Source organism: Panulirus ornatus, chromosome 53 (genome assembly GCF_036320965.1).
Source record: "Panulirus ornatus isolate Po-2019 chromosome 53, ASM3632096v1, whole genome shotgun sequence".
NCBI lineage: Eukaryota > Metazoa > Arthropoda > Malacostraca > Decapoda > Palinuridae > Panulirus > Panulirus ornatus.
In genome coordinates, this window is record NC_092276.1 from 15,344,168 (window position 1) to 15,359,454 (window position 15,287).

At 40.6% G+C, this 15,287-nt stretch overlaps 1 protein-coding gene across 14 annotated transcripts in view; it reads right to left on the minus strand.

The window, feature by feature from the left end:
• Positions 1 to 15,287, minus strand: part of LOC139765261 (SLIT-ROBO Rho GTPase-activating protein 1-like) — a 753,718-nt gene that overhangs the window by 112,497 nt on the left and 625,934 nt on the right. For all 14 annotated transcript variants that reach the window (XM_071692607.1, XM_071692603.1, XM_071692606.1 and 11 more), the window contains 2 exons: positions 8,136 to 8,348; positions 7,751 to 7,856 (listed from right to left, as the gene is read on the minus strand). In XM_071692607.1, the coding sequence (XP_071548708.1) occupies positions 7,751 to 7,856; positions 8,136 to 8,348 (319 nt within the window). The remainder of the gene's footprint in view (positions 1 to 7,750; positions 7,857 to 8,135; positions 8,349 to 15,287) is intronic.

Sequence of the window (15,287 nt, forward strand, 5' to 3'; positions counted from 1 at the left end):
TACATACACAGACATTTACATATATATACATGTCCACATTCATACTTGCTGCCTTCATCCATTCCCATTGCCACCCCGCCACACATGCAATGGCACCCCCCTCACCGCGCGCACACGCGGGGTAGTGCTAAGAAAAGACAACAAAGGCCACATTTGTTCACACTCAGTCTCTAGCTGTCAACCCCATCCATAAACAAATCAAACCATCATGGAGACATCACGCACCCCCTGCCACAAACCTACATTCACAGGGAACCAATCACTTTCCTCTCTTCCTACTCATACAAATGCCTTATATCCTCGATAAAAACTTTTCACTACTTCTAGCATCTTACCTCCCACACCATATACTCTTAATACTTTCCACAGAGCATCTCTATCAACTCCATCATATGCCTTCTCCAGATCCATAAATGCTACATACAAATCCATCTCTTTTTCTAAGTACTTCTCACATACATTCTTCAAAGCAAACATCTGATCCACACATCCTCTACCACTTCTGAAACCACACCACTCTTCTCCAATCTGATGCTCTGTACATGGCTTCACCCTCTCAATCAATACCCTCCCATATACTTTACCAGGAATACTCAACAAACTTATACCTCTGTAATTTGAATACTCACCTTTATCCCCTTTGCCTTTGTACAAAGGCACTATGCATGCATTCCCCCAGTCCTCAGGCACTTAACAATGAACCATACATACACTGAATATCCTCACCAACCAGTCAACAATACAGTCACCCCCTTTTTTAATAAATTCCACTGTAATACCATCCAAACCAGCCACCTTGCATCTTTAGCAAACCTTTCACTACCTCTTCTCTGTTTAACAAACCATTCTCCCTGACCCTCTCACTTCTCACACCACCTCGACCAAAACACCTTACATCTGCCACTCTATCATCAAATACATTCAACAAACCTTCAAAATACTAACTCCACCACTACTTTATTTACCTTCTTCCAGAACATCTTTTTCTCCCTAAAATCTAAGAATACTCTCTCACCCCAACTCTCATTTGCCCTCTTTTTCACCTCCTGCACCTTTCTCTTGACCTACTGCCTCTTTCTTTTATACATCTCCCACTCATTTGCATTACTTCCCCGCAAAAATCGTCCAAATGCCTCTCTCTTCCATTTCACTGACAATCTTACTTCTTCATCCCACCACTCACTACCCTTTCTAATCTGCTCATCTCCCACACTTCTCATGCCACAAGGACCTTTTGTGCAAGCCATCACTGCTTCCCTAAATACATCCCATTCCTCCCCCACTCCCCTTACGTCATTTGCTCTCACCTTTTTCCATTCTGCACTCAATCTCTCCTGGTACTTCTTCACACAAGTCTCCTTTCCCAGCTCACTTACTCTCACTACTCTCTTCACCCCAACATTCTCTCTTCTTTTCCGAAAACCTCTACAAATCTTCACCTTCGCCTCCACAAGATAATGATCAGACATCCCTCCAGTTGCCCCTCTCAGCACACTAACATCCAAAAGTCTCTCTTTCACGTGCCTATCAATTAACATGTAATCCAATGATGCTCTGGCCATCTCTCCTACTTACTTAAGTATATTTCTCTTAAGTATACTTAAGTATATCTCTCTTTTTAAATCAGGTATTCCCAATCACTAGTACTTTTTCAGCACACAAGTCTACAGGCTCTGCACCATTTCTGTGTACAACACTGAACACCCGATGTACACCAATTATACCCTCAACTGCCACATTATTCATCTTTATATTCAAATCCCCCATCACTATAACCCGGACTCATACATCAAAGCTGCTAACACACTCATTTAGCTGCTCTCCATCCACTTTCAGTTCTACCCATATCAATTTAGAGTTTACTTTCTTACACTGTATTGCATACTCCCACAACTCCTGCTTTAGGAGTAGTGCTATTTCTTAATGCTTATATATATTTCTGCCCAACTTCATGACAATAATCAATTTGGCACTAAAATGATTCTGCCAAATGAATCAATCAAACTAGATTTCAAAATTACAGATCTAAAAGTTGGTACTACCCGCTTGGGTATCAGGAGGGTTAGTGATGGCTGTGTGGTAAGCCAGCACTTCAGCAGTTGTCAAGATGCACTCCTCTGACCCATGCAGCTCTCTTTATTTTCTGCCACACTCACACATGGACTGCTGGCATTCTGTCCATAAACATACTATCTCTCCTTGTCAAACATAACACTTAACATCAACTCGCATAACTTATTCTTCAACAAGATTCTCATGCAGTGAGTGCAATGCACTTGCCCTAACTTTTGGCAAAATGGTAAGAGCAATAGACTGAAGTAGTAGGCAGGAACATTATAGAGGAGCATTAGTTAAAAACATTTAGGTAGAAGTATCAGGTACGAACATTAGGTAGGTTGGAACTTTAGTAGGTTGGAACTTTAGATTAGGTAGGAGCCTCTGAAAACACTGTGCTAGATTTGCCCTCTGTCAGTGTCCTGTTAAGGATGAGGCATTAAAGGCTAAGAAGCAGCATTGGAGTTCACCAATCATGGATACTCTTAGGTTGTGGTCACCCACAAGAGGGGCTTCCTGAAGGGTAAGGGCACCAGATATAGATGGATAGATAGAAGCTGGATCAAAATACCACAAAAAAATAAATTTAGTGTCCGTAAGTTTATCTGATCATGCCCATTCCAGATTCAATAACTTGTTGCTTAGCCATCTAAACAGGAGATGGCCTCATCAGACAGCTCCAGCTTATCCTAATTCGTCAGTTCTAAATAAGACTTCTTAACTCACATTCAGCAATGCATCCATAAAAAATAACTGCTACAATTGCATTACTGCCATCAATATATTTTAACTACCAGCTTCCATTGCGATTATAATACATCTCTGGCATATTTCTCACATTCAGATCTGCTATTTATCTACCCTCAAGCTCTTAAAGAAAACCAGTATAACTTTTATCAAACACTGCTACTCCACTCACACTTCACTCTTCTGCAATGAAGCTAATCTATTTAGCTAATCTATTTGTGATGTGACAATCTCTCGATTGTTATTCTGTGACTGTCACAGTTTTCCTTATCTTAACTAAGATGACTGAAACAAAATCTGAGATAATATGCAGATATCAATGGCAAAAAAGCATTAATACATGCTTTCCTGAGGGCATTTCACCATTTTCAATCTTTTCTAATACTGGATCCTTTACTCATCATCATTTTGGGTGAAAGAGCAGAAGCATTATCAACACTTCCATGTAGGAGGGAGTTTGCCCTCCTGGTAACCCCAAGGTAAATGAGGCTGGTACAACTTGCAATCAGCTGCAATAAATGTTTACAATAATCATTTATCTACGTCACTGTCTTTGGTATTATTATTTTCATCTTTGTTTCTAAATGATTGTCTTTTGCTGTTATGCACACCATAAAGCAACTCTTATACAAACATCCCCCAAACAGTGAGTTTGCTGAGAAGCAAACAACCACTAAATTATAGATACTTACAATAATTCAAATTTGTGATGCTGGTTTTGGAAGTATATTTTTTCATGCATTAATTTACAAATGGTTGCTTTATAATATAATATACACTAAATAGAGCAGTAAATATTAAACCAATATAACTATTCAGAAGCAAGTTTGAGATACATAATCCTGCTAACATTTAAATATTTACCACGATAATAAATCTACAAGGTCTTACAATCTTTTTTTTTACATCTATAATTGTTCTATAATGTTATCTACACCAAATAGTAGGTCTTCTAACAGGATGCACATATTATATCAAGTCAGGCAAAACCCTAAGAACTCCAGACAAGTGGTCCAACCAGATAATTTGTGGGAAAATTTAGTGTGCATTTCAAACCTTAAACATGCCTGTTGACCTATAATAGACTTTTTGTGAATTTCTCAACTTAAGGATGCATGATCAATCCAGCATTTTCCAGCAAAAGTGTGCTATTTCTCTAAGTATTTCTCACACACATTCTTTAAATCAAACATATTCAAGTAAGATTCCTAGAGTCAAAGGGGTGGGGCCAACAGCCAACTGAAGAGCTAGTTGTGTGCTACCTGTTAACGAGGAACCTCACACTCAAATGGGTGAGGCTAACTGCCAATCAATATAGTCACTGTTACTAGATTATTAGATTTAACATTTTTATGTGAGGGGGTGAGCATTTCCCAAAGAATGAGGAGAATGAGGTATACATAGCTAGAAGTAAACCATGCAATAATGATTAAGATAAATATTGTGATGCTGGTTTTGGTCTCATTTATGAACTTTTGTTCATAAATGTGAGCACTGTAATATCACATACACCAAAAAGTTAATCTCATCTGATCTGAATCACTACAACAAATCTGATTAAATGCCTATCACTCTATATTTTATTCTATTTACTTTGCTTTGTCACTGTCTCTTGCATAAGCGAGGTAGCATAAGGAAACAGACGAAAGAATGGCCAAACCCAACCACATACACATGTATATACATACACGTCCACACATGCATATATACATACCTATACATCTCAACATATACATATATATACACACACAGACATATACATATATACACAAGTACATAATTCATGCTGTCTGCCTTTATTCATTCCCATTGCCACCCCGCCACACATGAAATAAAAACCCCCTCCCCCCTCATGTGTGCGAGGTAGCACAAGGAAAAAACAAAGGCCACATTCATTCACACTCAGTCTCTAGCTGTCATGTAATAATGAACTGAAACCACAGCTCCCTTTCCATATCCAGGGCCCACAGAACTTTCCATGGTTTACCCCAGACCCTCCGCCTCTGACACATATATCCTCTTGGTCAATCTTTCCTCACTCATTCTCTCCATGTGACCAAACCATTTCAAAACACCCTCTTCTGCTCTCTCAACCACGCTCTTTTTATTACCACACATCTCTCTTACCCTATTATTACTTACTCGATCAAACCACCTCACACCACATATTGTCTTCAAACATCTCATTTCCAGCACATCCACCCTCCTCTGCACACCTCGCAACCATATAACATGGTTGGAACCACTATTCCTTCAAACTTAACCATTTTTGCTTTCCGAGACAATGTTCTCGACTTCCACACATTCTTCAACGCTCCCAGAACTATCGCCCCCTCCCCCACCCTATGACTCACTTCTGCTTCCATGGTTCCATCCGCTGCCAAATCCAATCCCAGATATCTAAAACACCTCACTTCCTCTAGTTTTTTTCCATTTAAACTTACCTCCCAATTGACTTGTCCCTCAACCCTACTGTACCTAATAACCTTGCTCTCATTCACATTTACTCTCAGCTTTCTTCTTTCACACACTTTACCAAACTCAGTCCCCAGCTTCTGCAGTTTCTCACATGAATCAGCCACCAGCGCTGTATCATCAGCGAACAACAACTGATTCACTTCCCAAGCTCTCTCATCCACAACAGAGTGCATACTTGCCCCTCTTTCCAAGACTCTTGCATTCACCTCCCTAACAATCCCAACCATAAACAAATTAAACAACCATGGAGACATCACACATCCCTGCTGCAAACCTACATTCACTGAGAACCAATCACTTTCCTCTCTTCCTACACGTACACATGCCTTACATCCTCGATAAAAACTTTTCACTGCTTCTAACAACTTGCCTCCCACACCATATATTCTTAATACCTTCCACATAGCATCTCTATCGACTCTATCATATGCCTTTTCCACATCCATAAAAGCTACATACAAATCCATTTGCTTTTCTAAGTATTTCTCACACACATTCTTCGAAGCAAACACCTGATCCACACATCCTCTACCACTTCTGAAACCACACTGCTCTTCCCCAATCTCATGCTTTGTACATGCTTTCATCCTCTCAATCAATACCTTCCCATATAATTTACCAGGAATACTCAACAAACTTATACATCTGTAATCTGAGCACTCACTTTTATCCCCTTTGCCTTTGTACAATGGCACTATGCAAGCATTCCGCCAATCCTCGGGCACCTCACCATGAGTCATACATACATTAAATAACCTTACCAACCAGTCAACAATACAGTCACCACCGTTTTTAATCAATTCCACTGCAATACCATCCAAACCCGCTGCCTTGCCGGCTTTCATCTTCCACAAAGCTTTTACTACCTCTTCTCTGCTTACCAAATCATTCTCCCTAACCCTCTCACTTTGCACACCACCTCGACCAAAACACCCTATATCTGCCACTCTATCATCAAACACATTCAACAAACCTTCAAAATACTCATTCCATCTCCTTCTCACATCACCACTACTTGTTATCACCTCCCCATTAGCCCCCTTCACTGAAGTTCCTATTGATTCCCTTGCCTTATGCACTTTATTTACCTCCTTCTAAAACATCTTTTTATTCTCCCTAAAATTTAATGATACTCTCCCACCCCAACTCTCATTTACCCTCTTTTTCACCTCTTGCACCTTTCTCTTGACCTCCTGCCTCTTTCTTTTATACATCTCCAAGTCATTTGCATTAATTTCCTGCAAAAATTGTCCAAATGCCTCTCTCTTCTCTTTCACTAACAATCTTACTTCTCCATCCCACCACTCACTACCCTTTCTAATCTGCCCACCTCCCACTCTTCTCATGCCACAAGCATCTTTTGCGCAAACCATCACTGCTTCCCTAAATACATCCCATTCCTCCCCCACTCCCCTTACGTCCTTTGTTCCCATCTTTTTCCATTCTGTACTCAATTTAGTGTGTAATTTTTATGGCAATTATACATGTGATGTGGTTTTCGTCTTACACTGTATCTTCACGCATCCATTTGTCTGTAAATAACAGCTATATATCCCACACACCAAACAGCAAGTGAGTTTGTAGATCACCTCAATGAAAACATACTTTCATTTTCACACTTTCTGGTAATATAAATTTCTGTATTCATTTTCACAAGGTATGGCTAAATAATGCATGGGAAAAGTTAGTTCACATTTTAAACAATGAAATGTGCAAAAGCTTGGTATCTAGTAAATATTCACCATTTTTTACAAATATTGCATTGAATGTACATCTGCAGTGGTTGTTTGGAGAACAATTCCACAAGTTATCTGTGTGTGAGTGTGTCAAAGTAGTGTGTCTTGATTATGCATGAATGCTTAAAAACTGGATGTCAGCAATGAGAAGACCAATTAACTGATATATATGACACCCTCTTCCATGGATACTACACTAACCCTGCCCTCCTGAGTGCTGGCCAGAGCAGATGAGAGCATGTAACCACCATCAAGCCCAATCCATCCCTGATTCACTACCAAGTCCTAAAATATCTAACTCTACGATTTAATAATTTGTGAAAGAAAGAGCCTTTATTCTATCAAAAACCGAATTTCTTTATCAAATTCTAACCCTGTAATCTTTGTCACTGATACAATCATAACAACCATTTTTGCTGCATCTACAAAATGTGAAACATGTTATCAAATTTTGAGATTTTTATACCCCGATGATGAATGCACTCATCTTAATCAATCAGACTTTCATCTCAATTTGAACATCCTCTTCTTTTCTCTAAATTTACCTGGCTTCAGTTTTTTTATCGTCCTTTAATTCACTTTTCTTAGCTCAATTACAATACTAAAAGTAAATCACATGAATAAAATGTTATATTCACACATCTTAGTCTGAGCCCCTGTTTATCAAATATTCTATCATGTACGTCTTGCTACTCTTGCTAGAAAAAAAAATTCTAAAAGTTCTCTTTACTTACTGATTGAGGAATGCAAAGAGGTAGCGCATAACAACAAACACAGGCCGAGGAAGACTGGTCACAACATCCCTCATCTTAACCACAAAATCATGTTTCTTTTCCAGTGCTGTCAGACAAAAATAATTTTCAATAAAATAAAATCTTTTAATTCTTTTAAGAGTCACCTATAAGCAAGTGAAGAAAAGATATTCTACATATAGTACATCATAAAAATTTTTCTCCTGCCAGTTAAAAACATTGTAAATTGAAGAAGATAAGGGGGAGACTTTATACCATATTTTTCATAATTTTAAAACGACAAAAGTGTTACATTAGAGCTTCTATCAATTATTCACTTTCTAATAAATACTTATCATGAATAAAACTAAGGCAATCATAAACTCACGAGCAATTTCCATGAACTGGTCAAAGAAGACTGTAGGAAAAAGGGGTTCTCTAAGTTCTCTCAAATACAGTTTAAGAACACCCGCTACACTGTTGATGTCTGAAGCATCAGTCACATCCGCCAAAGGGTCCTCCATCCTCTCAAAAGATTCACGGAAGTTGTTGATTTCCACCTGGGAGCCTGATACTCTGAATATGCCTTGGTGATGTAGACCTGAAAAGTTTAATGTTCCCAGGGTAATTTCATTTCAAAGTATACATACAATTTGCTTTCCAATCAAATTACAGTTTACATGTTTCTGAGGAAGTTGAAATTAAAATGTATCTAAACAATACATTTGCAACATCTATTTAAGATCAACCATTCTCCTATCATTGTCATTCATCATTATTATTGTAAAAGATCACTGACTGTTGTAACGTTCACGAGGTCAGTCGACGCATTACATTTGCTTGCGTCACTAGCTGAGACCAGATAAATGTTATTACTCTCATGAAGCAGTTCAGTTTACAAAACCAACAATAATCCTGTGCCCTAGACCTGGTATGTTTGGTAGTGCTCACAAGTTCTGAGGTGTGTAAACAGCCTTCTATAGCATAATTCAACTTCAAACAAGAACATGCTATAAAGATATCTTGACAATATCATTAGCTCACGAGCCCATGATAATCAAGTTGGCTTACATCAAACTTTGTTTAATGAATGATGACTGTAATGTGAGGTGGGATGCAGATTGAAGACATCATGGCATATGGTACGGTGAAAAAAGAGTAGCTAGTGAAAAGCTTGGAGAAATGTGGAAAAGCAGGAGTGGACAGATCTACAGCTGTTTCCCAATGAAGCAGGTGACTTTGTGGGCTATTCAAAGATTGTTTTTTTTTTTTTTTTTTTTTTTTTTTTTTTTTTTTTATACCTTGTCGCTGTCTCCCGCGTCTGCGAGGTAGCGCAAGGAAACAGATGAAAGAAATGGCCCAACCCCCCCCCCCATACACATGTACATACACACGTCCACACACGCAAATATACATACCTACACAGCTTTCCATGGTTTACCCCGGACGCTTCACATGCCTTGATTCAATCCACTGACAGCACGTCAACCCCTGTATACCACATCGTTCCAATTCACTCTATTTCTTGCCCTCCTTTCACCCTCCTGCATGTTCAGGCCCCGATCACACAAAATCCTTTTCACTCCATCTTTCCACCTCCAATTTGGTCTCCCTCTTCTCCTCGTTCCCTCCACCTCCGACACATATATCCTCTTGGTCAATCTTTCCTCACTCATTCTCTCCATGTGCCCAAACCATTTCAAAACACCCTCTTCTGCTCTCTCAACCACGCTCTTTTTATTTCCACACATCTCTCTTACCCTTACGTTACTTACTCGATCAAACCACCTCACACCACACATTGTCCTCAAACATCTCATTTCCAGCACATCCATCCTCCTGCGCACAACTCTATCCATAGCCCACGCCTCGCAACCATACAACATTGTTGGAACCACTATTCCTTCAAACATACCCATTTTTGCTTTCCGGGATAATGTTCTCGACTTCCACACATTCTTCAAGGCTCCCAAAATTTTCGCCCCCTCCCCCACCCTATGATCCACTTCCGCTTCCATGGTTCCATCCGCTGACAGATCCACTCCCAGATATCTAAAACACTTCACTTCCTCCAGTTTTTCTCCATTCAAACTCACCTCCCAATTGACTTGACCCTCAACCCTACTGTACCTAATAACCTTGCTCTTATTCACATTTACTCTTAACTTTCTTCTTCCACACACTTTACCAAACTCCGTCACCAGCTTCTGCAGTTTCTCACATGAATCCGCCACCAGCGCTGTATCATCAGCGAACAACAACTGACTCACTTCCCAAGCTCTCTCATCCCCAACAGACTTCATACTTGCCCCTCTTTCCAAAACTCTTGCATTTACCTCCCTAACAACCCCATCCATAAACAAATTAAACAACCATGGAGACATCACACACCCCTGCCGCAAACCTACATTCACTGAGAACCAATCACTTTCCTCTCTTCCTACACGTACACATGCCTTACATCCTCGATAAAAACTTTTCACTGCTTCTAACAACTTGCCTCCCACACCATATATTCTTAATACCTTCCACAGAGCATCTCTATCAACTCTATCATATGCCTTCTCCAGATCCATAAATGCTACATACAAATCCATTTGCTTTTCTAAGTATTTCTCACATACATTCTTCAAAGCAAACACCTGATCCACACATCCTCTACCACTTCTGAAACCACACTGCTCTTCCCCAATCTGATGCTCTGTACATGCCTTCACCCTCTCAATCAATACCCTCCCATATAATTTACCAGGAATACTCAACAAACTTATACCTCTGTAATTTGAGCACTCACTCTTATCCCCTTTGCCTTTGTACAATGGCACTATGCACGCATTCCGCCAATCCTCAGGCACCTCACCATGAGTCATACATACATTAAATAACCTTACCAACCAGTCAACAATACAGTCACCCCCTTTTTTAACAAATTCCACTGCAATACCATCCAAACCTGCTGCCTTGCCGGCTTTCATCTTCCGCAAAGCTTTTACTACCTCTTCTCTGTTTACCAAATCATTTTCCCTAACCCTCTCACTTTGCACACCACCTCGACCCAAACACCCTATATCTGCCACTCTGTCATCAGACACATTCAACAAACCTTCAAAATACTCATTCCATCTCCTTCTCACATCACCACTACTTGTTATCACCTCCCCATTTACGCCCTTCACTGAAGTTCCCATTTGCTCCCTTGTCTTACGCACCCTATTTACCTCCTTCCAGAACATCTTTTTATTCTCCCTAAAATTTACTGATAGTCTCTCACCCCAACTCTCATTTGCCCTTTTTTTCACCTCTTGCACCTTTCTCTTGACCTCCTGTCTCTTTCTTTTATACTTCTCCCACTCAATTGCATTTTTTCCCTGCAAAAATCGTCCAAATGCCTCTCTCTTCTCTTTCACTAATACTCTTACTTCTTCATCCCACCACTCACTCCAAAATAAAAAGATATGTCAGATGAAAAAAGTGAAGGTAGTGAAAGCCGTGGAGAAGCTGAAATGTGGTAATGCAGAAATGGACAAAACCACAGCTAAGTTTCCCAAGATGCAAGTGATTTTCTGAACTATTATAAGATTGTTTAGCCCAAAAAGAGGTGCTTTAAGCTGGAAGAATGTATGTACAGTGCCATTGTGTATCATGAAAGCTCAAATTATGTATAAATCTGTACAGAGGCTGCTGTACAGACTTTTAACTTGCTGAGCAAGTTAAAAAATTTAATTGGGGAGACTGTAGCTTAAGGAGAGGTAGAGAATGTGTGGACCAGTAGTTTGCTTTTGAGAGGGAAAAAGTCTATAGAAAACACAATGATAGCACTGAGAGAGAGGACTTGTGGAAGGTACTATAAAAAAAAGTGTTAGCACTGAAAGCGAGGCTTTGAGGCATCGAAAGAGAGGCTTTGAGGAATGTACTATATATACAAGAGGTAAACGGAAACTATCCATCTATATCTCCGATGCCCGTTCCCTCAGGGAACTTCCTCAAGGAATTGGCCAAAGCAAAAGTTTTCATAACTGGTGAAACTCTCGTGCCACTTCTTATCCTTTAGGCAAACAGTAACTCTAGCACAGTGTTACCAGATGCTCCTACCTTTCCTACTGACTACTTCTACCTAATGTGTCTACCATATGTTCCAATCCATTACTTCTACCCACTGCTCCAGCCTAGTATTCCTACATACTACTTCTTCATGATATAGCGCTGGTGACTGATTTGGGTGAGAAACTGCAGAATCTGGTGACTGAGTCTGGTAAAGTGTGTGAAAGAAGAAAGTTGAGAGTAAATGTGAATAAGAGCAAGGTTATTAGGTTCAGTAGGGTTGAGGGACAAGTCAATTGGGAGGTAAGTTTGAACGGAGAAAAACTGGAGGAAGAGAAGTGTTTTAGATATCTGGGAGTGGATTTGGCAGCAGATGGAACCATGGAAGCGGAAGTGAATCATAGGGTGGGGGAGGGGGCGAAGGTTCTGGGAGCATTGAAAAATGTGTGGAAGGCGAAAATGTTATCTCGGAGAGCAAAAGTGGGTATGTTTGAAGGAATAGTGTTTTCAAAAATGTTATATAGTTGCGAGGTGTGGGCTATAGATAGGGTTGTGTGGAGGAGGGTGAATGTGTTGGAAATGAGATGTTTGAGGACAATACGTGGTGCGAGGTGGTTTGATCGAGTAAGTAATGAAAGGATTTGGGAGATGTGTGGTAGTAAATAGATTGTGGTTGAGAGAGTAGAGGAGGGTGTATTGATGTGGTTTGGTCAAGTGGAGAGAGTGAGTGAGGAGAAGTTGACGCGGGGATGTGAGTGTCGGGGGGTGGGGGGAACGGGGAGAGGTGGGAGACCAAGTTGGAGGTGGAAGGGTGGAGTGAAAAGGATTCTGGGCGATTGCAGCCTGAACATGCAGGGGGAAAATAGAGTGAATTGGAGCAGTGTGGTGTGCTGGGGTTGAAGTGCTGGCGGTGGATTGAACCAGGGAATGTTGAGCATCTGAAGTGGGCCATGGAAGGTTTTGTGGGGCCAGGATGTGGAGGGGAGCTGTGGTTTTGGTCCTTTGCACATAACGGCTGGAGATTGAGTGTGAACGAATGGGGCCTGGATGTGGAGGGGAGCTGTGGTTTCAGTGCTTTGCACATGACGGCTGGAGACTATGTGAACGCATGGGGCCTTTGTTGTACTTTCCTAGCGCTGCCTTGTGCATGCGTGTGGGGAGGGGTAGTGCCATTTCATGTGTGATGGGGTGGCGATGAGAATGGATGAAGGCAGCAAGTATGAATATGTGCATGTGTAAATATGTATGCCTGTGTATGTATCTGTATGTATACGTTGAAATGTATAGGTATGTATATGTGTGCACTTTTATGTACATACATGTGTATGTGGGTGAGTTGGGCCATTCTTTCCTCTGTTTCCTTGCGCTACCTCGCTAATGCAGGAGACAGCAACAAAGTATAAATAAATGAATACTACTTCTACCTAATGTTCCTTCCTACTACTTCCATCATTTGCTCCTCTCATTTTGCTGAAAGGCAGGGGTAATGCACATCACATTTAAATCTAGAGTTACAAAGAATGAGTGTGTGAGATACATGTTGTCAAGAGTTTTGTGTGACAAGGATTCACTGTATGTTTGTGGAAAATATGTCAGTAGTTCATGTGTTGGTGCAGCAGTAAGAAAAGATGGCTGCCTGGGTCAGGGGAGTGCAACGTGACAACCACTGAAGTGCTGGCTCACTATGCATCCATCACTAACCTTCCCAGTACCAAGGTGGGCAGTACTGGTAATATACCTCCCTGGTTGGTGGCTGCCTCCCAACTACTACCTACCAAATGGAAACTTGCTTAAAAAAAGAGGATATGTGTGCCAGTAAAAAAGGATAAGGGTGAGTGGTTCTAGGTGAAAATTGGTCTGCATTAATGATATTACAATGGTTGCTTTATATGTTCACGGATATGACAGTGAGGAGGTGAGTATAAGGGTCTTACAGAGAAGGGCAGATCTTTGATATTTGCAGATGACACAGATCTGGTGGCTGGCTCCAAGGAGAAACTCCAAAAGCTGATGAGAGTTTGGGAGTGTGTAAAACAAAAAAGCTTAATAAAAACAAAACTAAAGTAATGAAGTATAGAGGGGGATAAAAAGGACGATTTGAGAACAGGTTTGAATTGGAAGGACATGGAGGAAGTGAAGAGCTTGAGGTACATGAGTGTGGTTACAGAAGCTGAAGTGAATCATAAGGTTAGTGATGGGAGCTTAAGTACTGGGTGCAATGAAGTGTGTGGAAGGATAGGCCACAGCTTCTTAGAGCAAGGATAGGTATGCCTGAAGGTATAATAATCCAAACAGTGATGTATGGATGTGTATCTTTGGCTCTGAGTGCAAAATAATGAAAAAGGGTGGACACATAGAAAAAAACGAAGTGAGGAGAATATGTGATGTGAAGCTGGTTGACCAAGTAAGAAATGAGTGTAAGAGCAATGTGTGCTTCTGAATAAAGTAAGTGTGTGCTGAAATGCTCTAAACTTATGGAAAAGTAAGAAAATGCCAGACTGACTGAAAGGATCTACATGTCAGAAATGGAGGGAGTTAAGGGGAAGGAAAACCGAGAAGAAGACAATAGGAGAGAGAGAAAGATGCTTTGAGGCATCATGGCATAATATTCAAAAGGGCAAGAGGCATGCATGGAATAAAATTAATTGGACTGTGGTATACCGGGGTCAACGTGCTGTCAATAGAATGAACCAAGGTATGTGAAGCGTCTGGGATAAACCATGGAAAGTTTTGTGGGGCCTGGATGTGGAGAGAGAGCTGTGGTTTCGGTGCATTATAGATGACAGCTATAGACTGAGTGTGAACGAATCTGGCCTTTCTTGTCTCTTGCTAGCGCTACCTTGCGTGCGTGAGGGGGAGGGGGGGGTGTCATTTCATATATGGCTGGGTGGCAACGGGATTCAACAAAGGAAGCAAGTATGAATTATGTACATGTGTATATATGTGTATGTCTATATGTGTATATATATGTATACGTTGGAATTGTATAAGTATGTATATGTGCGTGTATGTATATACATGTGTATGTGGGTGGGTTGGGCCATTGTTTCGTCTGTTTCCTTGCGTTACCTCGCTAACGCAGGAGACAGCAACAAAGTATGAGAGAGAGAGAGAGAGAGAGAGACAGAATATGACCTAGGGGGTGACATAACACACTAAGTGGTAGTAAGTAACCATTATGTAAACTATTATCCCACTCCCTGCTCTGACTTACAAGATATAGACCACACAAAGAGCAGATGAAGACAGTTACAGGGCCTGCTTCTCAAATAGATCTGAGAAAATGATATGATGTTATAATGAAAAATGTCTGACTTGTCATTGTTTTAATCCACTTACATGCAATGCTGGCAGTATTTCAAAATCAGCTGCTCTGCCATTCTGTGGAATGTCAAGTTCTCACGTCCCAATAAATTGCACAAAATACTGACTCTTGGTACACTGGCAATTATTCTGAGTGCTGTTAAACTAATGGTTCTATGAAATATGAACAAATGGT